The sequence below is a fragment of the Ruditapes philippinarum genome, unplaced genomic scaffold, assembly GCF_026571515.1.
Source record: "Ruditapes philippinarum isolate M1 unplaced genomic scaffold, ASM2657151v2 ctg1957_1_1_1_1, whole genome shotgun sequence".
In the NCBI taxonomy this organism is placed as follows: domain Eukaryota; kingdom Metazoa; phylum Mollusca; class Bivalvia; order Venerida; family Veneridae; genus Ruditapes; species Ruditapes philippinarum.
In genome coordinates, this window is record NW_026857326.1 from 6,537 (window position 1) to 32,858 (window position 26,322).

The 26,322-nt window shown below is 31.3% G+C and overlaps 1 protein-coding gene across 1 annotated transcript; it reads right to left on the reverse strand.

Annotated features, from left to right (window-relative positions):
* Window positions 1-1,000: 1,000 nt before the first annotated feature.
* On the reverse strand, window positions 1,001-24,517 carry LOC132749394 (multiple epidermal growth factor-like domains protein 6). The gene is made up of 7 exons (XM_060739126.1): window positions 24,228-24,517; window positions 23,521-23,609; window positions 21,977-22,811; window positions 21,093-21,216; window positions 19,952-20,037; window positions 1,451-1,614; window positions 1,001-1,084 (listed from the first exon to the last, which is right to left on the reverse strand). Exons 3-7 carry the CDS (start codon window positions 22,767-22,769, stop codon window positions 1,001-1,003), a joined length of 1,251 nt encoding a protein of 416 aa, XP_060595109.1. The 5' UTR covers window positions 22,770-22,811; window positions 23,521-23,609; window positions 24,228-24,517.
* Between the last annotated feature and the right edge of the window lie 1,805 nt (window positions 24,518-26,322).

Below are 26,322 nucleotides of genomic sequence, written 5' to 3' on the forward strand. Positions count from 1 at the left end.
TATGTTACAGCAATAGCAATTTAACTACACACTGATCTAATTCTTTCAAAAGTGAATATTGACGGTGAAATAATAACAAGAAGAAGATGATTAGGTATGCTTTTAACTCAAGTTTACCTAAATCTGTACTATAATCTTGATTTTTACGCACCAGGATATCATATTTAAATACTTACTTGATATATAAACCGTAGACGTTTTGATATTTCAATGTATTTAGTTCAAACATATTTATTTCAATATTTTACATATTTTACATTTTATGTTATATAAAATTGAAAGGGATTAGAACAAAAGAAAAATTGTATGGTTCCTCTCCCTTCTATGAATTTGACTTGAATGCATTCAGTCAAGACTAAGTATTAAGTGAGTAATAAAACAAAATGGAATGCTCTAAATAAAGACGAACATTTGTGCTTCTTAAATAACGAAAAGCAAGCACTGACCTCGGACCTCGACAATATACATGTAGCCGATTTCGAGCTTGATTTGAATTCCCAGCCAGCTTTGAATTTCGAACCTGGTTTGAATTTCGAGTCAGCTCGTAGATCGATATTTATTAAAATCGTGTTTACTTTGACTTTCGGGCCAGCTCTGAGATCGAAAATTAAGATATTTTGAAGATTAATTTCGAACTAACGTTGATCTTTGATCGAAATTAAAACATCTCAAAGCTTTAATTCGGGCTTTAAATTTTGAGGCAATCCGAAGATCGGAATTCAAAAGTGATATCAATGAAATTTCGTGCCTCAGTTGAATTTAGTAGCAGCTGGAAGATTTAAAGTTTTTAAACGCTGAATTTCGAGATGGGGTAGTACATCATATATTTTTTGTTGGGGTTTACGTCGCCACAACTCAGTAGAGGCTATATGGCGGCTTTTCCGCAAGGTAATCATTAAGGCCATCTTAAATGGGATTTTTTTGTTTCTTTTTGTTTATTGCTGTCTTTCTTTGTCAATTAGTTAATTTATTTCCATTCATAACATTGCAAAATACTTCTTTATTTTGCCGATACATTGTAGTATTGGACTCCAGGATCTAATTGGACTGTGTGATCATTCGGTAATTCTGATGTCGGCACATCCTTGTAAAACAAAAAATACAGATATTTCATGAAGGAAAGTGGAATACATTTATATACTAATAAAGAGAATGAGAAAGTTTTTATGTTTCGTAATAGTTTCAATTAGCATTATGCTCGCATGCACAGTTGATAAAAAGACTAAACGATTTATTGAATGTTATTTACATGATCTATCCAATTTATCAAAACATACCTATAATTTTCAATTAGCATTATGCTAGGATGCACAATTGATAAAAAGACTTAATGATTTATTGAATGTTATTTACATGATCTATCATTTTTTTATCAAAACATACCTATAACTTCAAAGAACTAAAATCAGCTAACATAATGTGTTTAATCGTAAACTTTTAAAAATATTACCTGTAGCTCTAGAGAACTATAATCAGCGAACCGGTTTACACCAGTAGTGGTTAGACTTTCATACACAGTTGTAGGTTGGTTAACGTCAGCTAGTCTTGTGTCTGTGTCGGTATCATAAACAGTTGTAGATTGGTTAACATCAGCTTGTCTCGTGTCGGTATTGGCTGCAATAATTACAATCTGTTTAAGTTTCCGTACATAAAATCACATTCTGTACACTTTAAAATTCAATTTAGAATGTTATCTAAGTTAACATATTTCTTACTATACTTTGATACAAAACGAACCTAATTTTAACCAAGATATAAACTATATAATGAGACGTTGGCTTTCCATAGCAATGGAGCTTTATCACAAAAATATATGTATTACGAAAGGTTAACTCGCTACTTTCCGACTAAAATTGGACAGATCTTTATTAATGACTTGCAAAACATGTTGATAGGTAGGTTGTAATTCCGCAGCTTTATTTTATAAAGATATAGAGGATATTTGTTTAGTTCAGTGTAAGATCGGAATATATTTCACCGAGTGAGCACCAAAAAGTATATTTCACGAGTGGCGCAGCCACGAGTGAAATATGAACTTTTGGTGTTCAAAAGGTGAAATATATTTCGATCTTACACTAAACTAAACAAATTTTCTTTTTATTACATGCAAAGAAACGTTTTTAAAAGACATTAAACCTAATACTGAATGAAAAGCGCGCAAAATAATAATACAACGTGACGTCATTTACGACGTCACGTCATTAAGTTGGTACCCAGTACTGTGCACGCTGGTATTTCACTGAAACAACTTAAGGGGCTTAAATTCAAAACAGTGAAATTATCAAAGTGGTAATTTCACTGTTTCAAACAGTGAAATTACCAGTTTTATATCACTGATATATTTCTATAAACCACCGAAAAGCATGTAATAAAGAACGTTAATATGGCCCCAAAGCGCCCCCTATCGGCGGCGACAGAATTGCGTCTTTTTATCTATAAAACTGCCTGTTTTTATCAATTCTCATTTTAAATTTTATTATGTTCAGAAGACGTATGCCTTTATACTGATGTCTTTCTTAAAACTTTGCTGAATATACTGCAATTCTACGATTAATTTCCCTCCGTACCTATACATATGTTGAAAATATCGTGTATTGCATTTAATTGTTTAACATGTGAACTATAATATAAACAAATTTATGATTCAAATTTATGATACAATGATCAAAAAAGGAATTTATTTGTAATACAGAAAAAATAAAAGTTGGAAAGGTAGCTATTTATTACATGCTTTTTGGTGGTTTATAGAAATATATCAGTGAAATAAAACTGGTAATTTCACTGTTTGAAACAGTGAAATTACCACTTTGATAATTTCACTGTTTTGAATTTAAGCCCCTTACGTTGTTTCAGTGAAATACCAGCGTGCACAGTACTGGGTACCAACTTAATGACGTGACGTCGTAAATGACGTCACGTTGTATTATTATTTGGCGCGCTTTTCATTCAGCATTAGATTTAATGTCTTTTTAAAACGTTTCTTTGCATATAATAAAAAGAAAATTTGTTTAGTTTAGTGTAAGATCGAAATATATTTCACCTTGTGAACACCCAAAGTTCATATTTCACTCGTGGCTGCGCCACTCGTGAAATATACCTTTTGGTGCTCACTCGGTGAAATATATTCCGATCATACACTGAACTAAACAAATATCCTCTATATAAACAACCTACCTCTAACAAAGGCATTATTAATATTGTAATAGCTCAAGTCTTTATTGGATCCCAGAGGAGTTCTGCTATTCTCTAATCTTTTGAGTCTACAAGTTTCATAAAGAATGACAATAGTTTTCTGCATAATATATACTAGGCAAATCTTACTTTTTATATAAACAGCACCGGAAAATTTGTATACCACCAGGATTGAGGCAAACTTCACTACCATTTTAAATTGTCCTAAACATTTATAAATCATTTCACATGATAAATTTAGGGTTAATTAACAATAATTGAAAATATAACAACACTGAAGTGAACTTCGGGGCAACTGTTCACAGCTGCCACACGGCACTTGACACCCTTTGTTGTGAAATATAAAAATCTGGAAACAAAGTGATCCCTCGGAAGCATTAATCACAACAAAATTACATAAGAATTGCAGACTCGGTTTAAAATTTTATAATTTGTCTAAAAACTTTCATTAAGAACATCTTGTATGCGAACGCATGATAAATTATTCATTTGTTGTTACATCTTTTGAATGAAGTTATTGTATTTTAAAGATAATTTTTGGTAAAATTAGATTTGATGTAAAGTAAATGTTATTGAGGTTTTGTCGTATAGCTGGTTGCACAGGCTAATTAGTCATACATGCTATATTCAAAAAGAATGACAAGTCAACATGTATATACATATATTATGGTTTTTATTTCATAATGTGAACTCTGGAACATGACATGATTTATGTGTATTATAGTGCAAGATACATACAAACTGAGCTTATGTCAAAATGATAGATAACGTATTTGTAAGTCGGCTAGATTTCATAACATTTTATGTGTAAACTGTCACTATATATTTTGGGCTAGATATTCAGTCCGGGAGTTCGACTTTGGTATTCCACTCGTTCACATGTGTGTTTGTATTTGTATATTAAAAGTATGTAACATCCGTGAGTTCTTCCTCCGTTATGCGACAACGGTTGATTTGGCGCCTAAGACCAGCGATGTCGAAGCGACGATTTTGGACAGCGGGACACAACGAAGTACCTGAAACAGAAAATTAAAGGTGAGTGATCGTTTATATACCTGTAATTTGCTAATTTTGAAGATGTCAGATCAAGAAATAACTACAATTTTTGAAAATTTGTCAGATAAATTGAACAATATTTCAACTATCATAGGTACACAGGGTTTATCAGAAATAGTACAAAATATTTATGGAAATTCTAAATATTTTAATGACTGGATAAAATCTATAGAAAAATATGCTATTTTAAAAGGTTTGGATGATAATAAAATAAAATTAGTCGCATTTCAATCAAGTAAAGGGACTGTAAGCGATTTTATATGTAGATATTTGCGTGATAATCATCGTAATTCGTGGGAACAATTAAAAGAAGAAATAAGTACTAGATTTGGGGAAATTAAAGATTTACATCATGAATTTTATCTTTTGAGAAATTTAAAACAAGATTTGGGAGAAAGTGTTCAAATTTTTGGGGAAAAATTTATTTATTGTGCTGAAACCGCTTATGAAAATTATAAACTAGGAGATAATAGTTTAATTGAACTTCAGTTAGTAGAATTGTTTACGGATAATTTAGCGCATAATTATTTAAAACTTAAACTTATGAGAGAAAAGCCAAAACTTTACAAGAAGCAATTACTTGCGCAATGAATGAACAGAATTTCAGAGCTAGATTTTCTGCCAGAGTAAAATTTTCTAATTCTCAAAATCATGCAAAATACAATAATTACAGAGCAAATAATTCTAATAAATATTATACAAGAAATTTTTGCGTGTACTGTAAGAGACCAGGTCACCATGTACGTAGTTGTAGATTTAGGAAAAATGAAATATATTCTGTTTTTCACCGACAAAATTTGTCACGATTTAGGAAAAATAATAGCAATAATAGTTTGAAATCAAAGATTAAGTGCTGGAAATGTAATAATTTTGGTCATATTATGCGTGAATGTCGTAAACAAAATTTTTACGACAGAAACAAAATAAATTTTCAGGAAAACTAGCAAGTTCCTGCCACAAAGGGGTCATTGACAGGAACGATAAAATACCAAAATTTAGTATAGCATTAGCTGGAAGCCCTAATTCGTGTTTGATTAAAATAGAAAACTATAAATACAGATCGTTAGTAGATTCAGGTGCTGAAGTTTGTCTTCTGCATCGCAGAATATATAGAAAATTGAAGAATCCCCCTCAACTTATAAAACAGAAAATAAATTTATGTTCAGTTGACGGAAATTATTTACATATAGATGGTTATATAAATCTTACTTTTCAAATAGGGAAAACAGAAACAACTCAAAAATTCTATGTTGTTTCTAAAATGAATAGAAATATTATTTTAGGCCGTGATTGGTTAACACAAAATGGTGTTAGATTATATTTTGATTTAGGCTGCTTAAGAGTTAATAATACATATGTACCCCTCGAAGAAGATATTCATATTGCATCAATTGTTAGGTTAAAACAGGATGTTATTCTGAAACCTCAAACAGTTAATGTGTGCACTGCTAAGTTAAAACAAAATCCAGGCTTGGAAAATGATAGATTATATGAATTAAAAAGTATAGAAACTGGAATGATTGCTTCTGAACCAGGTCTTATGATAACAAATTCTGTTATGAAACTTTCGGCTGATAGAAGATTTCCTATTATGATTGTCAATAATACGCATAAAACTATAAGATTAAAACGAGATTCAGTAGTTGCTAAAGTTTCAGAAGTTGAGAGCATTAACTCGGTTACAGAGGCTCTTCAAACAACTTCCCCTCTTAACAACGATTTCGAACGTGATATTCATACACCTTCAGAGCATTTTAATATTGTTAGAGATTTATTAAGGAAATATAGAAATATTTTCGCCAATAAAGATTCTGAATTATCACAGACAGATACTGTTACCATGAAAATACCAACAGGTAATCATCCTCCAATCAAATTAAGCCCATATCGCACACCTTTAAACAATAGAAAATTTATGAGTGACGCAATCGATGAGATGTTAGATGCTAATATTATAAGAAGAAGTCATAGCCCTTATTCATTTCCTGTTGTTATTGTCGGAAAACGTGACGGCAGTAAACGGTTTTGTGTTGATTTTAGACAATTGAATAAAATTACAAAGCCAACATCATATCCTCTCCCATTAATTGATGATATTTTAACTCTACTAGGGTCTTCAAAATATTTTACAACACTAGACATGCGATCAGGGTTTTGGCAAATACCCGTGCATGAATCAGACAAGGAAAAAACGGCTTTTACGACATTCCGAGGCTTGTTTGAGTTCAACCGAACCCCTTTTGGCCTAGTTTCTGCCCCTGGAGTTTTCCAAGAACTCATGTCACATGTCTTACAAGGTTTAGAGGCATTTGCTGTCAGTTATTCTTGACGACATTCTAATATTTTCGAAGTCATTAAATGAACATTTATCACATATACAGACAGTATTTTCAAAGCTTAAAGAGCATAAATTAAAACTTAAACTGAAAAAGTGCAGTTTTATTCAGCAACAAACAAAGTACCTTGGTTTTATAATTGATCATGAAGGTATAAAACCAGACCCAGAAAAGTAAAAGCTATTAGGTCACTTCCGGTACCAAAATGTGTTAAAGATGTCAGATCTTTACTTGGCGCTGCTGGTTTTTTATAGAAGATTTTGCCCTAAATATTCTAAAATTGTTGAACCTCTAATCAATCTTACAAGAAAACGTGTTTTGTTTAAATGGACAAAAGAATGTCAAGAAAGTTTTGAACAATTAAAGAAAATGTTAACACGTATTCCACTTTTAGCATTCCCAGACCCAAATAAGCCTTATATTCTATACACGGACTCCTCAGATTTAGTGGTCGGAGCATGTTTAAGTCAGAAATGTGACAAATCTGGTATTGAAAAACCCATATACTTCTTATCTCATAAATTAAGTGAATCTCAAAGAAAGTACAGTACCATAGAAAAAGAAGCATTCAGTATTCATTATGCGTTACAAAAATTAGATGTTTATTTACATAATGCAGAGTTTACTATATTTACAGACCATAAACCTTTAAAATATCTTTTAGAAGCACCTATGCAAAACAAAAGAATTCAGCTTTGGGCTTTAAATATTTCTGCCTATAACTGTAAAATTGAATATTTGCCAGGAAAATTAAATTTAATTGCCGATTTCTTTTCTAGACCTCCAGCTGATGATAAAAATGCTAACAAGTCCGATATTGAACTTTATGAGCCAGATATAAATGACAATGCCTTCGAAATAACAGTCTCAAATTCAAGTAATAATTCAAATAATGATAATGTACATGCTGTGAAAACTGATGAAAGCTATGAAGTAAATGCTTTTGATTCTACGCACTTTAATGCCAAAGAAATAGCAAACAAAGATTACCAATTTCAAGAGCCAATTGTAGAAGATATTAAACAATTCAAAAAATTAAATATGGCTTCAGAGCAAGATAAAGATCAAACTATTCTTGAACTGAAAATGTTACTACGTCACGGACAGCCAACTAAATCAGTGCAGAGCAAATATTTAGAAATTGACCAAGTTCTTTATTATCTGTCTAATGTAGATGATAATCCTAATCTTAGATTGTTTGTTCCGCAACACTTAAAACACCTTGTCATTACTCAATATCATTTAAATAATGGTCACCCAGGAACACAGAGGTTATTTACAACAATAAAACAAAAGTATTTTTGGCCAAATATGTTCAAAGAATTGTATGAATATGTTTCTAAATGTGTTGATTGTCAGTCACGTAATCTTACAAAAATAAAAGCACCTATGGGCGAAACAAGAGTACCAATGTATTCATTCCAGACCATGAGTATCGACGTTATAGGGCCCTATGAGAAAACAATGAGTGGTAACCGCTACATTATTTGTTTTATTGACCTTTACAGTGGTTATCCCGAGTGTTTCCCTACTGCTGACAAAAGTACTGATACAATTATACATTTACTATTAGAAGAAATTTACCCTAGATACGCATGTCCATTACAAATTGTCACTGACAATGGATCAGAATTCACAAGTAATGCTTTTTAAAGAAACACTAAAGAGTTAAAAATTGATTCACGTGCGTACAACTACCTATCATGCTGCCGGATACGCAAAAAAATGAACGTTCTCACCACGTCATACATGATATCTTAGCTAAAAGAATTCAGGGAAATCTCAAACAATGGGATATTCATCTTAACATGACACTAGCCGCACTTAGATTCAATGTCTCTAGGACTTCAAAGCATAGTCCATTTTATTTGTTATATAACCGTGAGGCCACATTACCGGTCGACCTGTTGCTACAACCAAGGCAGCGCTATCATGGCGAAGAGTATCACAAAATTGCATTACAAGAACAACATAATACTTTTCTATCTGTTTATAAGAACCTTAAAAAAGCAAAACGAGAACAAGCTAGCTATGCAGATATAACCATAAACACCTTCTTCGATGCAAAACCATGCAGATATAACCTTAAACACCTTCTTCGATGTAAAACCATGCAGATATAACCATAAACACCTTCTTCGATGCAAAACCATGCAGATATAACCTTAAACACCTTCTTCGATGTAAAACCATGCAGATATAACCATAAACACCTTCTTCGATGTAAAACCATGCAGATATAACCATAAACACCTTCTTCGATGTAAAATTATATGAAATAAGCGTCTACGATGTTTAAAATACATAACTATGCTGTTACAGCCGTCTACAACAACAACAACAACAAAATTGTGGAATCAAATAAACTTTTGTTCCTGTCTTCAACCAGAGAAGCCGAAAACTTCCGTTTATCAATAGAATGTGTTTTTCTATGTGTTATATAAACTTAAAAACAAAAACCCAGAGAAATACTGATGACAACTTCTTATCAAAATAATTATTTGTGCGCGACAGAGATATCCAAAATAAATATCACATAAACATTTGCGAGAATCGTGCAACAGTAAACTATTAATTTAATTATCTTATTACTCAAAAACATTGCTACATAAATGAAGAATTATAGATCTATCATCACTTTGTTGTATTGTTCAATACAAGACATTCTTTTTACAACGACGAAACAAGAACAGCGTTTACAGATGTGCCAATAAATATTCGAATATAACTTTATCAACTTGTGTATAAAGTCCACGTTTACACATATCAAATACATATATACAAATTTAAAAGAATCTTCAAGAACATCAAACATTTATGAACAATTATGAGTGTCAATTTAAAATTATACTTAAGAAAGCTACATACCAACGATTTGAAATTCCCGACACGTCACGAAGACCAAGCCATACTGATGTCAGCAAGTACCTGTTACAAAAAATATACGTGTCACAGGAAGTGTTCAATGCGCATGCACAATACACATTTTACAGGAAATGAAACACCTGGACATTTTATCAATTATCAATTGTTTATAATATTTTTTTAAACTTGTTCGTATATAAATATCTTTTTTACTCTTATCATACATATAATTCTGTTAAATTTTATACCTTAAAGTTTTTCTAATTAATATTCTTAAAATAATTTGTTCTTTGAAAATTGTTAACTTATTTGTTTGTTTTTTATGTTTTCTTGATCTCTAGAAATTAACTTTTTTTTCTTTTTTTTATGATGAAATAAAGGAAATTTAATATTTATTGAAAAACTTATAAAGCTCATCTTACTTTAACATATTATTTTTGTATTTTTTTTGCATAAAGATTAATCGAACATTTAACAATAATTATTATTTTACTTATTCTAAACTTTTAAAACTAATATCAAAAGTAAACTTACCTGTGCTACATTGTATCTATAATAATAATAATAATAATAAATACCACATTTATATAGCGCCCTTTTCATTAAAATGTTCAAAGGCGCTTTACATCAATCATATATGTCTAAAACAATATAAATGAACAGGATTATGAACATTAAAAATATTTTGCATTAACTAATTAAAAGTATAAATTATGGAATTATTTTTTACATATTAATACAATATAACTTAAAGATCCTTAAAACTCACTTTACAATATTATTGTCATACATTAAAATTGTCTTCAATATATAAATGTGTAAGAAATAATGTGCCTTTTAACATAAACTCATAAATAAATATTAAAAGCTACTTTAAATGCATATTGATGATTTTCATTGTTTTGTTGTCATACTTTACAACAGAAAATATATGAACGATTGATAAAAGAATGAATACAGCGACATCAGACTAAAAGAATATTGAACCTAACGAACCTGGATAGCATGAGTACTGCTACACCAAGGTCCAGTACCGAGGGAGTCAGATACCTCCCCACAGCGCATGCAGACCCCCAGGATGACATCACTACTATCACCACAGGAGGAAAGGGCCACGCCCCACACACCTTAACACTAAATATTCTTGAAATCTGACCCCTCTGCATTCACGAGCCATATATTATATAACACATGTAAATTATTATGATAAATCAATGTTAGTTTTTTTTTTTTTTTTTTTTTTTGTTTTTTTTTTATTTAAAAAAAAAGAAATATTCTGTGCTTAAAAATGCTAGCAATGGATTTATAATAATAGATAAGATCTTGCTATATCATCGTTATAAAACAATAGAAATACTAAATTGATTTAAAAATTGTTTGTTTAAAAAAAAAAAAAAACTTTTTAATAAAACTAATATTCAAATAACAGATACTTCGTATTCACTGTTTATAAAATTCATTCATAACAGTCACTGATTATTTTCCATAAGCTAAATTGAAGTAGTGTGTTTTAAGATGTTTTTTGAAACTTTCTACTGTGTTACAGTTTTTTAGATGACTTGGTAGTGAATTCCATAGCTTAGGAGCTGATGCCGAAAAACTCCTTTCACCAAATTTCAGTTTAGTTTTTGGTTGCACTAATCGTACAGGTGCATTTGAAGAGCGCAGATTTCGGGAAGTGGAATAAACTTGAATCATTTCCTGCATATATGATGGAGATTGTTGTTTCAGTGACTTGAAAGTATGTAATAAGATCTTGTAATTCACTCTATATTCGATTGGCAGCCAATGAAGATCTTTCATCACTGGTGTAATATGATCTTTCCTAGATGTACGTTTAATCACACGGGCTGAAGTATTTTGAACAAGTTGAAGTTTTTTCATGGTTTGTTGAGGTATACCATATAGAAGAGCATTGCAATAATCCAGTCTTGATGTCACGAGAGAGTTAACGAGTGTTTTTGTAGCTTCTTCGTTGATATATTTTCGAATACGTCCTATCTTACTTATTTGGGCATACGAAGATCTGCACACGGAGCTAACATGATGTTCCATATTAACCCTATCCAAATTTTTCTATTAAAATGAATTCAAACAAAAAGGTTACGCACGATATACAATTGACCAATCAGAGATTATATGACTTAAGGTGATTTTTTCTTTTAAAAATAAACTAATAAAAAGTCATTAGATAACATCTCTGACCGGACATCTCTGACCGGATATTACCTTCGGCGATTTTTCTTTGAGAATAAAGTAACAAAAGGTTGATGTAAAACATCCTTACCTTAGGGGTAAAACAGATGTCAAGTTGATTTTAGATTTTTTTTTTATTTGTTACAACGAGTTTGAAATATTTGATAGTAACCTTGTTTAAAACTTTTTTTTTTAAATATTTTTTTTTATGTAAGATAAGGAGGATATTTGTCGTATAGCTGGTTGCACAGGCTAATTAGTCATACATGCTATATTCAAAAAGAATGACAAGTCAACATGTATATACATATATTAGGGTTTTTATTTCATAATGTGAACTCTGGAACATGACATGATTTATGTGTATTATAGTGCAAGATACATACAAACTGAGCTTATGTCAAAATGATAGATAACGTATTTGTAAGTCGGCTAGATTTCATAACATTTTATGTGTAAACTGTCACTATATATTTTGGGCTAGATATTCAGTCCGGGAGTTCGACTTTGGTATTCCACTCGTTCACATGTGTGTTTGTATTTGTATATTAAAAGTATGTAACATCCGTGAGTTCTTCCTCCGTTATGCGACAGTTTTTTAATAACTATAAGCTGCCATGTTATCCACAAGTTTGTGACACTAGATACGTCGTTATAAAGTGTCGATATGCCGCAGATATCGTGTAATCCAAGCAGATTACCCTTGCACTGTTTTCTATACTTATCTGCAGTTTTGCTACACATATTTTACCAAAGAAAAACTTAAAAATTCAATATGGAATGAAACATTTTACTTCAATAATTTACACGTGCAAATCGTGAATGCCCTTAAGCATTTATTCGTTCAAAGTGTAATTGATTAGATTGCATACTGTATAACATTTTTAGAAATTTGAATTTGAATTGTGTCAAATTTGTGTCAAAGTGAATTGAAGGTTTTGTCTGGTCAAATTCAATTCCTTTGATAATAAAAGGTCATCTAAAAACAATTTCAATAAGAACAGAATATTGAAGATTTTTTCCAACTGATGAATTTCAAAGCGAATCAGACCTAACGTAAAATATTGTAACGGTCTATGGGTTGCTTTATATTCGTCCCTTGTTCAGGATAATTATATTTCCGAATTATTGAATTCAGGATAAAAAACTAAAGACATGACTTAAAACATATATTTATTTCATTTATGTATTATTGTTCTGGTATTTTACCTTCTTGCCAGGAGGACCACAGCAGCAACCAGTACCACTATTATTATCAGGAGAATGACACCACCTATAGCAGCACCTATGATTACTCCTTTAGTGTCTTCATTTCCAGTCGCCCTGTTTATATCTGTTGTATTCAATAAAACGACAAAATACATAAAATATAAAATGTGTAATATCTTCAATTCTTTTGTAAACTTATTTTATCTACATGTGTTTAATGATAATTATTATCATTATTACTACTAGTATAACAATCAGTACATCTTCTGCAACAAAGAAACAGACATACCTGATACAAATTTATATTATAGTATAGGATATGGTCTATAATTCATTTATTGATATTAATAAATGTTTGAAATGTTATTGAAACTTCTTATTTCTAAAAGAATAATGTTCCATAGTGTTCCATAACCCCATTGTGGAATGATAAAAGTATGTTTCAAATAATTTGTTTCGGGTCCTTAATGTTAATAAAAAATCTGAGATAAAACAAAATGGCTGCCATTTTCCAGTTTCTTGCAGAAATCTATATCATTTTTTTTGCCCTGCTTTATTAGCCAATCAAATTACTTCAAATGCGGGCTTTATATCTATATCACTTTTCGGCCCAGGGCCGAAAAAGTGATATAGATATTGGCCCTGTTTTAAGGCAGGCTATTGTGTTATTGAACGAGGCAGGTAATTTTTTTAAAGGACCAATGACGTATAGTTATTTAATAACATGCTATCTTTATTTCAAATTGAAAAAATATTGTTGTTATTACTATTGTTATTGTTGTTTTAATCGGTAAAATTGTTATAATAACTCTTATCATAATTATCCTAATTGACTTATTCACTTACTTACTTGCTTGCTTACTGTGTTAGTTTGTGTAAGATGTTATACTGTTTATTAAATAGAAAACATTTTACCGTTGTATCCTGCCTTGAATCCCTGTAAGCAGGTCCCATGTACTCTGTCACATGTTAAAGTCACACAGTCATTGCCGCATTTTATATCACAAAAGTTTCCGTAAAAGCCAGCGACACATCCGTCATTGCAGTTTCCAGTCAGTTGGTCACAGCGACCATCAAGACAGTTAACATTGCATCGATTATTACATAGTTGTCCATGAAATCCTTTGTCACATGATGAGCAAATGCTATTGGAGAAACAATTTAAGCAATTTGCGGGACACTGTTGACAGGTATTTCCCCAGTGCTTTCCAATACAGTCAGAACAGTTTGTCAATGAATAACATGCCAAACAGGTAAGGGGACAGTTTTGGTCACAGAGATTCCCGAACTTACCATCGAAACATCTATCACATTTAACCCCGGTAAATCCCTCCTTACACCTTGGACATTCCCCAGTATAAGTACACTTGTTATTTTCACAGCCTACAGAACAAGAATCAACGCATCCGACAATCTCGTACTTCCCTACCTTACATCTATCACATAGAACACCTGTAAACCCATTTTTACATTTTGTGCAAACATCGTACGCTGTACATGATATACAATTATTTCTACATTTAAGTTGACAGTTGTAGGCTACAACATTGCTGGGTGGGTATTGTCTCCAATTGTAATATCCATCATTGCATTTGCTACAGTTATAATATGAAGTGCATGAAATGCAGTTGTCTGGGCACGATAAACTACAATCTTCTATATATTTGTGATTTTCCGGATTACGACCAATATAGTAGCCATTTTTGCATGTGTTACAACGGTTAACACCAGAGCATGTCACACAATTTCTACTACAAGCATGTATACAACTGTCAGTATAATATCCGTCAATACAACCATCCAAGCAAACACCGTCTTCATTATTGTTGTATTCACATCTTGAAGTTCCATTTATACAACAGTTACACCTGCCACATTCATTCAATGCTAGAACTTTAAGATGTATGGGAAAAAGTGAAGAAAATTATTAAATTGTTACTGCTTCTAAACAACGGTGAATAACACTTCAAATAATTTGATCTATTTTGTCTTACTTAATTTTTTCAAATAAACGTCTGATAAAGACTCTGATCAAAATGAGTATTGAAATATTTTTCTCACAAGAACAATCTACGGCGTGACAATATATGTGATAGATACTATGAAAATAAATAAATGTGGAAGTCAAGATAAAATTGTAAATGAACAAAAAAATATGCAGGGAGTGGTGAGTGCAAGCTTTTAATGGAGTTCTTTAATCTAATGATAAAGTACGCATACAGACCGAGTAACATGTAATGAATGTGATTGTATATAATTATATAATAATAATTTTTTCTGTTATTCTTAAATTTGTGAAAATGGGAAATAAAGTGTAATAATAGTTATTTAACTTTAGCGTAGATATACATATACAATCTTCAAGTGTTCAGTCGAAAATGCATTATCATTTCTCTTCATGCATGTCATAGTTACAAAACATTTTTATTTGATATTATACACCATTGCTCAATACTAAATGTGTACATAAGAGTTAAATGAAACAAAATAATCATCGCAAGTGTTAATTTATTTAAAACACGTGATTACGTTTAACTTATAATTAAAAATGTTTATACACAAAAGTGAACCTGTATGTTGTGATGTATTTAATATGAAAGTAGTCATATGCTGATTATAATAATGTTTAAAACATACCTGTGTCACATAAAAGTAAAACTAGTCCCAGCAAAGTATTCTTCATTTTTATATCTCCAACATTCATTTGCTCATGTGTTCAGAGTGAAAAAATAAGTCCTTAAATGAGATAAATCTTTATCCATAACATGAAACTGATTGAACTGAAGTCGCAACATACATAACATGCCATGTTTCAATTAGACACGTGGTTATATAGCACTTTGTTTATAATTTGACACGTGTTTATATAATCATTTGTTTTCCATAAGACAACGTGGGTATATAACACTTTGTTATCAGTTACACAACGTGTTTATATAACACTTTGTTTTCAGTTAGACATTGTGGTTATATAACACTTTGTTTTCAGTTACACAACGTAGTTATTTAACACTTTGTTTTAAATAAACAACGTGGTTATATGACATTTTCGACAAATTAGACAACGTGGTTATATAACACTTTGTTTTCAAATAAACATCGTGGTTACATAACACTTTAATTTCAAATAAACAACGTGTTTATATAACACTTTGGTTTGAATTAGACAAAGTGGTTATATAACAATTTGTTTTCAATGAGACAACGTGGTTATATAGCACATTCTTTTCAATTAGACAACTCGGTTATATAGTACTTTGTTTTTCAATTAGACAAAATTATTATATTACTCTTTTTTTTTTAATTAGACAACGTGGTTATACAACACTTTGTTTTCAATGAGACAACGTGGTTATATAGCACATTCTTTTCAATTAGAAATAAAAAACGTGGTTATATAGACATCTTTTAACAATTTAAATAAAGACTGAAGGTACGCGACGATTTCGAAACTGATTTACAAATGCTAAATGTAGAGGTATTATAAGTGGAAGAAACATAGAATTTCATATCAATAAATATTTTATTTTATTATTTAGAAAAAAAGAGAGAAAAAGTATGCATTTAAATGTAGTAATCTCATATTTACCTGGAATTAATCACGTGTAATCAATCAATTAGTCTTTGATAATTGTATGTTTACTGTCAACACTCAGATTTGTCATATATCATTGATCATTATAAGAAAGTATCATCACCACATTTAGTGGGACAAACGTTCCGCTATGATTTCAAATAGAATTCGTTAAATAAGGAAGTAGCTTATGATTCAGTAAATTAAAGATTTACAAAACCAACCAAAACTAATCTAAAAGTAAATGTTGTATGAGATTCATACTGGATAATTGATTCCGCACCATTGAGAATTTTCATGAAATCATCTTGACTTGAACACACCTTCATTTGAAAAGTATTTTATGTTTAACTTTACTATTACCTTTCACATGTTTTCAATATATCACAAGCCTCATATCATTGTATTAATATTAAAAAGTCAGGGGAAAAAGACAAAAGAGCAACAACAACAACAACAAAAAACAACAAATTAAGTGTTTGGTTAACCGCTGGCCTTTTGTTAGTATAAAGTATATCAAAACTGATTTGTTTCATCTTTTAAAAGAAAAAACGGGGATCATGCTCATATAGTATATATTACAGCAATATCGATTCACTACACTCTGGGGGCGTCCGTGGCCGAGTGGTTAAGGTCATTGACTTCAAACCCCTTGCCCCTCACCGCTGTGGGTTCGAATCATGACAGGGACTTTGGATTCGTTCATGTGAGGAAGCTATCCAGCTATCTTACGGAACGTCGGTGGTCCTACTCAGGTGCCCGTTCGTGCCTGAAAAAATGCACGGAGGGGCACCTGAGGTCTTCCTCCACCAGTAAAGCTGGAACGTCGCCAAATGACCTATACTGTGTCGGTGTGACGTAAAACCCAAATCAAACAAAAACAAAAACTACACACTGAACATTTCAAGAGTGAATAATAAAATAATAACAAAAAGAAGATGATTACGCTTTTAACTCAAGCTTACCCAAATCTATACAATAATGTTGATTTTTACGCACCAGGTAAGAAAATGACCGTGACAAAAATGCGTGCCTTGTATTAAGCTCACGCAAAAGTGAAGGTAAATAAAGATAATAGGATAAGATATAATGTCCTCACAATAGTTTTACACGGAGCAAAATTGACTCACGATTTCACAACAAATAGAACCTTTGCAAGAGTCTTTACCACATTGTACCCCTGTGAACGAAATTAATGTCGGAGTGAAGAATGATAGCACATGCGATTATGTGATTAATCAAAATGGCTTCACGAAAGAGGTCCCGGAGCCGAAATGAAAACATTTTTTAACGTAAGACAGCCATGTATGAGCACCTGGAGTGTGTTACGGTTTATTAATTATAGTAAAATAATTAAACTTGTACACTTAAGCAAGATTTCTGTGTACCGACATTGAGCCCAAATTATACAATTATGTTATGACTGAATTATTATCATTTATATACTTAATGTCGTTAACGGTAAATGTGTTAGCTATCAGAAATTGTATCAAGCTGATAACAAAAGTGCAGATGTCTCAATTATTTAAGATAGATGTTTTCCTTGACATGCTAAAGTGGATTAACTGTCACGTACTTAAGACAGATCGATATATAAGAGTTGTCATTCTTTAAGTCGGCTCCATCTCAATAACTAGAATCATTAACTATTGCATTATTATGCAGTGATTTCGGGATTTTTTTCTAGAAAAACAGATTTACGGAACTACATAGAAACTGGCCATTCTCGATGTTCTTGTTTCTTATCATTAATGTTATTTGAAGTTTTGCTTCATGCATCGCAATTTAACTGTTACATTTTACAGATAAAGTATTGCAAAATAATTGTGAAACGACCCGAAAACCTCAAGTACATTTTAGAAACATGACACGTGCTTTTTACTGTTCATCTTCAAATGAAGAGTACCTCGGCAATGGCTACGAAAATTAACAATAGAGACTTTCCGTAGAGAAATCAAACTTTGCTGTTACACTTTAGAGGAAAATCCTGAAAAATCTCAAAGGTGATCTTTTCGTTTACAAAATTGATGTTGTTATATTTTTCTGTTCCTGAAATATTATTTACAAATTCAAAAACAATCCGCAAAGTAATCCTGGAGACCATCTTTAAGTTTGTTGTTGTTGCTGTTGTTTTGGGGGTTTCTTTTGTTTCTTTTGCTGTTTTTCTTTCTTTGTCAATTTGTTAACATTTGTTTTCCATTCAAAACATTACAAAATACTTCTTTATTTTGCCGATACATTTTAGTATTGGACTCCAGGATCTAATTTGACTGTGTAATCATTCGGCAATTCTAATGTTTGCACATCCTTGTAAAACAAAAAATAGAGATATTCCATGTAAGGAAAGTGGAATACAATTATATACTAATAAAGAGACTGAGAAAGTTCTTAAGTTTCGTTACTAGTTTCAATTACACGTATGCTCGCATGCACAGTTGATAAAAAGACTAAACGATTTATTGAATGTTATTTACATGATCTATCCTTTTTATCAAAATATACCTTTAATTTTCAATTAGCATTATGCTCGCAAGTACAATTGATGAAAAGACTAAATGATTTATTGACTGTTATTTACATGATCTATCCTTTTTATCAAAACATAGCTATAACTTCAAAGAACTAAAATCAGCTAACAGAATGTGTTTAATCGTAAACTTTTAGAAATATTACCTGTAGCTGTAGAGAACTATATTCAGCGAACCGGTTTACACCGGTAGCTGTTAGACTTTCATAAACAGATGTAGGTTGGTTAAGGTCAGCTGGTCTCGTGTCTATGTCGGTATCATAGACAGTTGTAGGTTGGTTACTGTCAGCTTGTCTCGTGTCGGTAGTGGCTGCAATAGTTACAATCTGTTTAAGTTTCCGTTCATAAAAGCACATTCTGCACACTTTTAAATTCAATTTAGAATGTAATCTAAGTTAACATATTTTTTACTATAGTTTGATACAAATCGTACCCAAATTTAACCAAGATATAAACTATATGATGAAACGTTGGCTTTCCATAGCAATCGAGCTGTATCACAAAAATATATGTATGTCGAAAGGTAACTCGCTACTTTCCGATCAAAATTGGACAACATCTCAGATCTTTATTATTGATATGCAAACATGTTGATAGGTAGGTTTTAATTCCGCAGCTTTATTTTGTAAAGAAAGAGCGTTAATATGACCCAAAAGCGCCCCCTATCGGCGGCGGCAGAATTGCGTCTTTTTATCTATATGTATGCTTTTATTAATTCTCATTCGATTTTCTTCGTTTAAATTTTATAATGTTCAGTAGATATATGCCTTTATGTTGATGTCTTTCTTAAAAACTTTGCTGAATATACTGCGATTCTACGGTTAATTTCCCTCCGTACCTATACATCTGTTGAAAATTTCGTGCATTGCATTTTATTTGTTTGACATGTAAACTATAATTAAACAAATTTATGATTCAAAATTAAGATACAATGATCAAAAGAAGATTTCTTTGTGTAATTCAGAAGAAACAAAAGAAGCTATATAAACAACTTACCTCCAACAAAGGCATTATTAATATTGTAGTAGCTCAAGTCTGTATTGGATGTCAAAGCAGTGTTGCTATTCTCTAATCTTTTGAGTCTACAAAATTAATAAAGAATAACAATAGTTTTCTGCATAATGTATACTAGGCAAATCTCTCTTTTTTTATATAAACAGACCCGGATTAATATTTGCACCACCAGGATTGTGGCAAAGTTCACTACCATTTAAAAGTGTCCTAAACATTTATAAATCATTTCACATGATAGTGTTGATTAACAATAATTGACTTCAATTGAAGCTTTATATATTTGCTTTCTCGTTAAATTTACACAATGATCCCGAAGGACCAGCAAAAATTTAACAACACTGAAGTTAAGTACGGGGCTCTTGACACCCGCTGTTGTGAAGTATAAAAATCTGGAAACAAAGTGATTCCTCGGAAACATTAATCAGAACAAAATTACATAAGAATTGCAGACTCGGTTTCAAATTTTAGAATTTGTCTAAAAACTTTCATCATTATATAAGAACATCTTTTATGCAAGCGCATGATATATTATTCATTTGTGAATAAACATTTTGTATTTTAAAGATAATATTTGATAAAATTCGATGTGATGCAAAGTAAATGTGATTGAGATATTTTAATAACTATATGCTGTCATCTTATTCACAAGTTTCTGAAACAAGATGCGTCGTTATAAAGTGTCGATATTCCGCAGATATCGTGTAATCCAAGCCGATTTCCCGTTCCCTGTTTTTTTATACTTATTTGTAGTTTTGATACACACATTTTTACTAACGTAAAAGTTAACGTCAGTAAATATGACATGATAAATTTTACTTCAATAACTTACAGGTGCAAATAGTGAATGCCCTCAAGAATTTATTCGTTCAACATGTAATTTAATAGACTGCATACTGTGTAACATTTTTAGAAATTTCAATTGCTTCAACAATTTTCAAAACAAACAGGATATTGAAGAAATTTTCAAAATTTTCCAACTGATAAATTTCAAAGCCAATCAGGCATTACGTCACATGTTGTAACATCCTATTGCATTCGATGCTGAGGATAATTCAATTTTTCGATCTATCTAATTAAAATGTATATTTATTTAATTGAATGTATTATTGTTCTGGTATTTTACCTTCTTGCCAGGAGGACCACAGCAGCAACAAGTACCACTATTATAATCAGGATAATGACACCACCTACAGCAGCACCTATTATTATTCCGTTAGCGTCTTCATTTCCAGTCGCCGAATTTATAGCTGTTGTATTAAATAAAACGATAAAATACATAACATATGAAAATGTGCGATGTCTTCAATTCTTTTGTTAACTTATTTTTTCTACATGTGTATAATAAACTCCTAATGAGGCTTTTTAAACTCCAACGTAGGGGTTATAAAATCCTACGTAGGAGTTTGTAAGTCCTACGTAGGACTTGAAAATCCTAATTAGGTTTTAATATCTCCTCCGAGTTATTAAGTCTTACGTAGGACTAATAAAGTCCTACGTAGGACTAACAAAGTCCTACGTAGGAGCTATAAACTACTGATTAGGCTTTTTTATCTCCTACGTAGGAGTTATAAAGCCCTACGTAGGAATTACAAAGTCCTACGTAGGATTTATCTTTTTTAAAGAACATGTTAAATTGGCACCAGGACGCTTCGGTAATAACATTCAGTACATCTTATCCAACAAAGGAGACAGACCTGATATAAATTTATATTATAGTATAGGTATATGGTCTATAATTCATTTATTGATATCAATAAATGTTTGAAATGTTACTGAAACAATATAAGACATTGATACTTTTGCTCTATTTTTTAAAAGAATATCTTTATTTCAAATTGAAAATAAATATTTTTTGTTATTACTACTGTTATTGATGTTTTATTCGGTAAAATTGTTATAATTACTTTTACCATAAATTATTCTTATTGAATCATTCACTTACTTGCTTGCTTAATGTGTTAGTTTGTGTAAGATGTTATACTGTTTATTGAATAGAAAATATTTTACCGTTGTATCCTGTCTTGCAGGTCCCATGTACTCTGTCACATGTTAAATTCACACAGTCATTGCTGCATTTCATATCACAAAAGTTTCCGTAAAAGCCAGCTACACATCCGTCATTGCAGTTTCCAGTCAGTTGGTCACAGCGACCATCAAGACAGTTAACATTGCATTGTTTATTACATATTTGTCCATGAAATCCTTTGTCACATGATGAGCAAGTGCTACTGGAAGAGCAATTTAAGCAGTTTGCGGGACATTGTTGACAACTGTTTCCCCAGTGCTTTCCAATACATTTAGAACAGTTTGTCAATGAAGAACATGCTAAACAGGTAAGGGGACAGTTTTGGTCACAGAGATTCCCGAACTTACCATCGATACATCTATCACATAGATCACCTGTAAACCCATTTTTACATTGTGTACAATTATCGTATGATGTACATGATATACAATTATCTCTACATTTATGTTGACAATGGTAGGTTACAGCATTGCTTGATGGGTAATGTCTACCATTGTAATATCCATCATTGCATTTGCTACAGTTATAATATGAAGTGCATGAAATGCAGTTGTCCGGACACGATAAACTACAATCGTCTGTATATTGATTATTATCCACATTATAGCCAATATAGTAGCCATTTTTGCACGTGTTACAACTGCTTACACCAGAACATGTTAGACAATTGTTACTACAAGCATGTATTACAACTGTAAGTATAATATCCGTCAATACAACCATCCAAGCAAACACCGTCTTCATTATTGCTTTATTCACATCTTGAGGTTCCATTTATGCAACAGTTACATCTGCCACATTCATTGAATGCTAGAACTTAAAGATATAAAGGAAACAGTGAAAATTACTAAAATGTTACTGCTTCTAAACAACGGTGTATAACACTTCAAATAATTTGATACCAAATCTATTTTGACTTAATTAAATTTTTCAAAAACATCTGATAAAGACTCTGATCAAAAATCAAAGTATTGAAATACTTTTCTCACAAGAACAATCTGCGGGGTGACAATATGTGCTATAGAGTCTATGAAAATAAATAAATGTGGAAGTCAAGACAAAATTGTAAATTTCTTTTGAGTTCTTTAATCTAATGATAAAGTACGCATACCAACCGAGTAACATGTAATGAATGTGAATGTATATATATATATATATATATATATATATATATATATAAAGTTCTATTATATTTAGAATTTGTGAAAATGGGAAATAAAGTGTAATAATAATTATTTTACTTTAGCGTAGAGATACATGTACAATCTTCAAGCATTTATGAATTATCATTTCTCTTCAAACATGTAATAGCAACAAACATTCAGTTAACATTATTTGATACTATACACCATCGCTTAATAAAGAAAATGTGTACATAAGAGTTAATGAAATAAAATAATCATCGCATAAAATACACGATTATTTTTACTCACAATTTAGAAATGTATATACAAGTACACGAAATTGAACATGAATGTAATATAAAAGTAATCATATGCTGATTATAATGATGTTTCAAACATACCTGTGTCACATAAAAGTAAAACTAGTCCAAGCAAAGTATTCTTCATTTTTATATCGTTCATTTGCTCATGTGTTCAGAATGAAAAAGACCTAAAATGACATCAATATTTATTCATAACATCAGAATGATTGATTTGAAGTCGCAACACACATTAAAGGTCATGTTTCAATTAGACACGTGGTTATACAGCACTTTGTTTATATTTGTTTTCCATTATACAACATGGTTATATAACACTTTGTTTTCAGTTACACAACGAAGTTATTTAACACTTTATTATCAAATAAACAACGTGGTTATATAACACTTTACTTTATTTTCAAATGAATAACGTGGTTATATAACACTTTGTTTTCAAGGAGACAACGTGGTTATATTGCGCATTCATTTCAATTAGACAACGTGGTTATATAGCACTTTGATTTTCAATTAGACAACATTATTATATTACTCTTTGTTTTTAATTAGACAACATGGTTATATGACATTTTCTTTTCAATTAGACAACGTGGTTATATAGTCATCTTTTAACTATTTAAATAAAGATTGAAGGTACGCGACGATTTCAAAATTGATTTACAAATGCTAAATATAGAGGTATTATAAGTGGAAGAAACATAGAATTTTTATCAATAGATATTTTATTTTATTTTTTAGAAAAAAAGAGAGAAAAAGTATGCATTTAAATGAAGTAATCTCATATTTACCTGGAGTTAATCACGTGTTATCAATCAATTAGTCTTTGATAATTGTATGATTACTATCAACACGCAGATTTCTCACATATCATTTATCAATAAAAGTAAATATCATCATCACATTTAGTAGGATAAACGTTTCACTATGATTTCAAATAAAATTCGTTATATAAGGAAGTAGCTTATGGTTCAGTAAATTTTAGATTTACAAAACCAACCAAAACTAATTTAAAAGTAAATGTTGTATGAGATTCATACTGGATAATTGATTCCGCATCATTGAGAATTTTCATCAAACCATCTTGACTGTAACACACCTTCATTTGAAATGTATTACATATTTAACTTAACTATTACTTTAAACTTTGTTTTCAATATATCACAAGCCTCATATCATTGTATTAATATTAAAAAATCAGGGAATAGACACAAAAAAGCAACGACAGCAACAACAACAACAAAAACAAATTAAGTGTTTGGTTAACCGCTGGCCTTATGTCAGTACAAAGTATATCAAAAATGATTTGTTTCATCTTGTAAAAGATAAAAAACGGGATCATGCTTATATAGAACATGTGACAGCAATAGCGATTAACTACAAACTGTGGGGCGTCCGTGTCCGAGTGGTTAAGGTCGTTGACTTCAAACCACTTGCCCCATATCGCTGTAGGTTCGAATCACGACAGGAACTTTGGATTCTTTCATGTGAGAAAGCTATCCAGCTAGCTTACGGAACGTCGGTGGTTCTACTCAGGTGCCGTTCGTGCCTAAAAAAATGCACGGAGGAGCACCTGGGGTCTTCCTCCACCAGTAAAGCTGGAACGTCGCCAAATGACCTATTCTGTGTCGATGTGACGCAAAACCCAAATCAAACAAAAACAAAAATTACACACTAAACTAATTCATTCAAGAGTGAATATTGATGGTAAAATAATAACAAAAAGAAGATGCTCAAGTTTACCCAAATCTATACAATAGTGTTGATTTTTACGCACCAGATAAGAAAATGACCGTGACGAAAATGCGTGCCTTGTATTAAGCTCACGCAAAAGTGAAGGTAAATAAAAATGATAGGATAAGATATAATGTCCTCACAATAGTTTTACACGGAGCAAAATTGACTCACGATTTCACAACAAATAGAACCTTTGCAAGAGTCTTTACCACATTGTACCACTGTGAACGAAATTAATGTCGGAGTGAAGAATGATAGCACATGCGATTATATGATTAATCAAAATGGCTTCACGAAAGAGGTCCCGGAGCCGAAATGAAAATTTTTTAACGTAAGACAGCCTTGTAGGAGCAACTGGACGGTGTTACGGTTTATTAATTATAGTTAAATAATTAAACTTGTACAAAAAAGCAAGACTTCTGTGTAAAGACATTGAACCAAAATTATACATTTCTATTCTCACTGAATTATTGTCATTCATATACTTAATGTTGTTAACGGTATCAGCTATCAGACCTAAAATTGTTTTAAACTGATAACAAAAGTGCAGATGTCTGAATTATTTAAGATAGATGTTTTCCTTGGCATGCTAAAGAGGGTTTACTATCACGTACTTAAGACAGATCGATATATAAGAGTTTCATTCTTTAAGTCGGCTCCATCTCAATAACTAGAATCATTAACGATTGGGAGCATTTTGCAGATGCGCGATGACGTAGTATCCTATCATTGATAATGGCCTTATGTAGTTTTAACAAAATCATGTTCGTAAAGTTGGCAGTCAGGCGGCCTAGCAGCCTCAAGTTGAAATCCTAACATCCTAGCAGCCTAATGAAAAGGATATTACAAACATGAAAACGGTCGGAAATACATAAGTATAGCTTTTTCTTAGATCTCACGCCTTTTTCTATCGTGATCTTTATTTTTAAGATGTTGAACTTAAAAGATTTTATTCTGACGCTTTGAAATTGGTCAAGTTGGTAGCCTGGCAGAATAAAGAAAATAAAGGATATTACAAACAAGAAAACTTTCGGAAATACATAAGAAGCACTTCCTTAGATCATTGCATGTCTTTTTTCATTATCGTGGTCTTTAATTTTTAAAATGCTGAACTTTTAAGATTTCATACAGACGCTTCCAAATTTATTA

What these genes read in the sequence shown, in the direction of transcription:
- LOC132749394 (XM_060739126.1), bottom strand. Translation starts at nt 22,769, where the DNA reads ATGGAACCTCAAGATGTGAATAAAGCAATAATGAAGACGGTGTTTGCT. An exon ending in CTGCAAGACAGGATACAACG is followed by an intron (nt 21,217 to 21,976) that starts GTAAAATATTTT and finishes TTAATACAACAG; the next exon opens with CTATAAATTCGGCGACTGGA. An exon ending in TAATAATGCCTTTGTTGGAG is followed by an intron (nt 1,615 to 19,951) that starts GTAAGTTGTTTA and finishes TAATTATTGCAG; the next exon opens with CCAATACCGACACGAGACAA.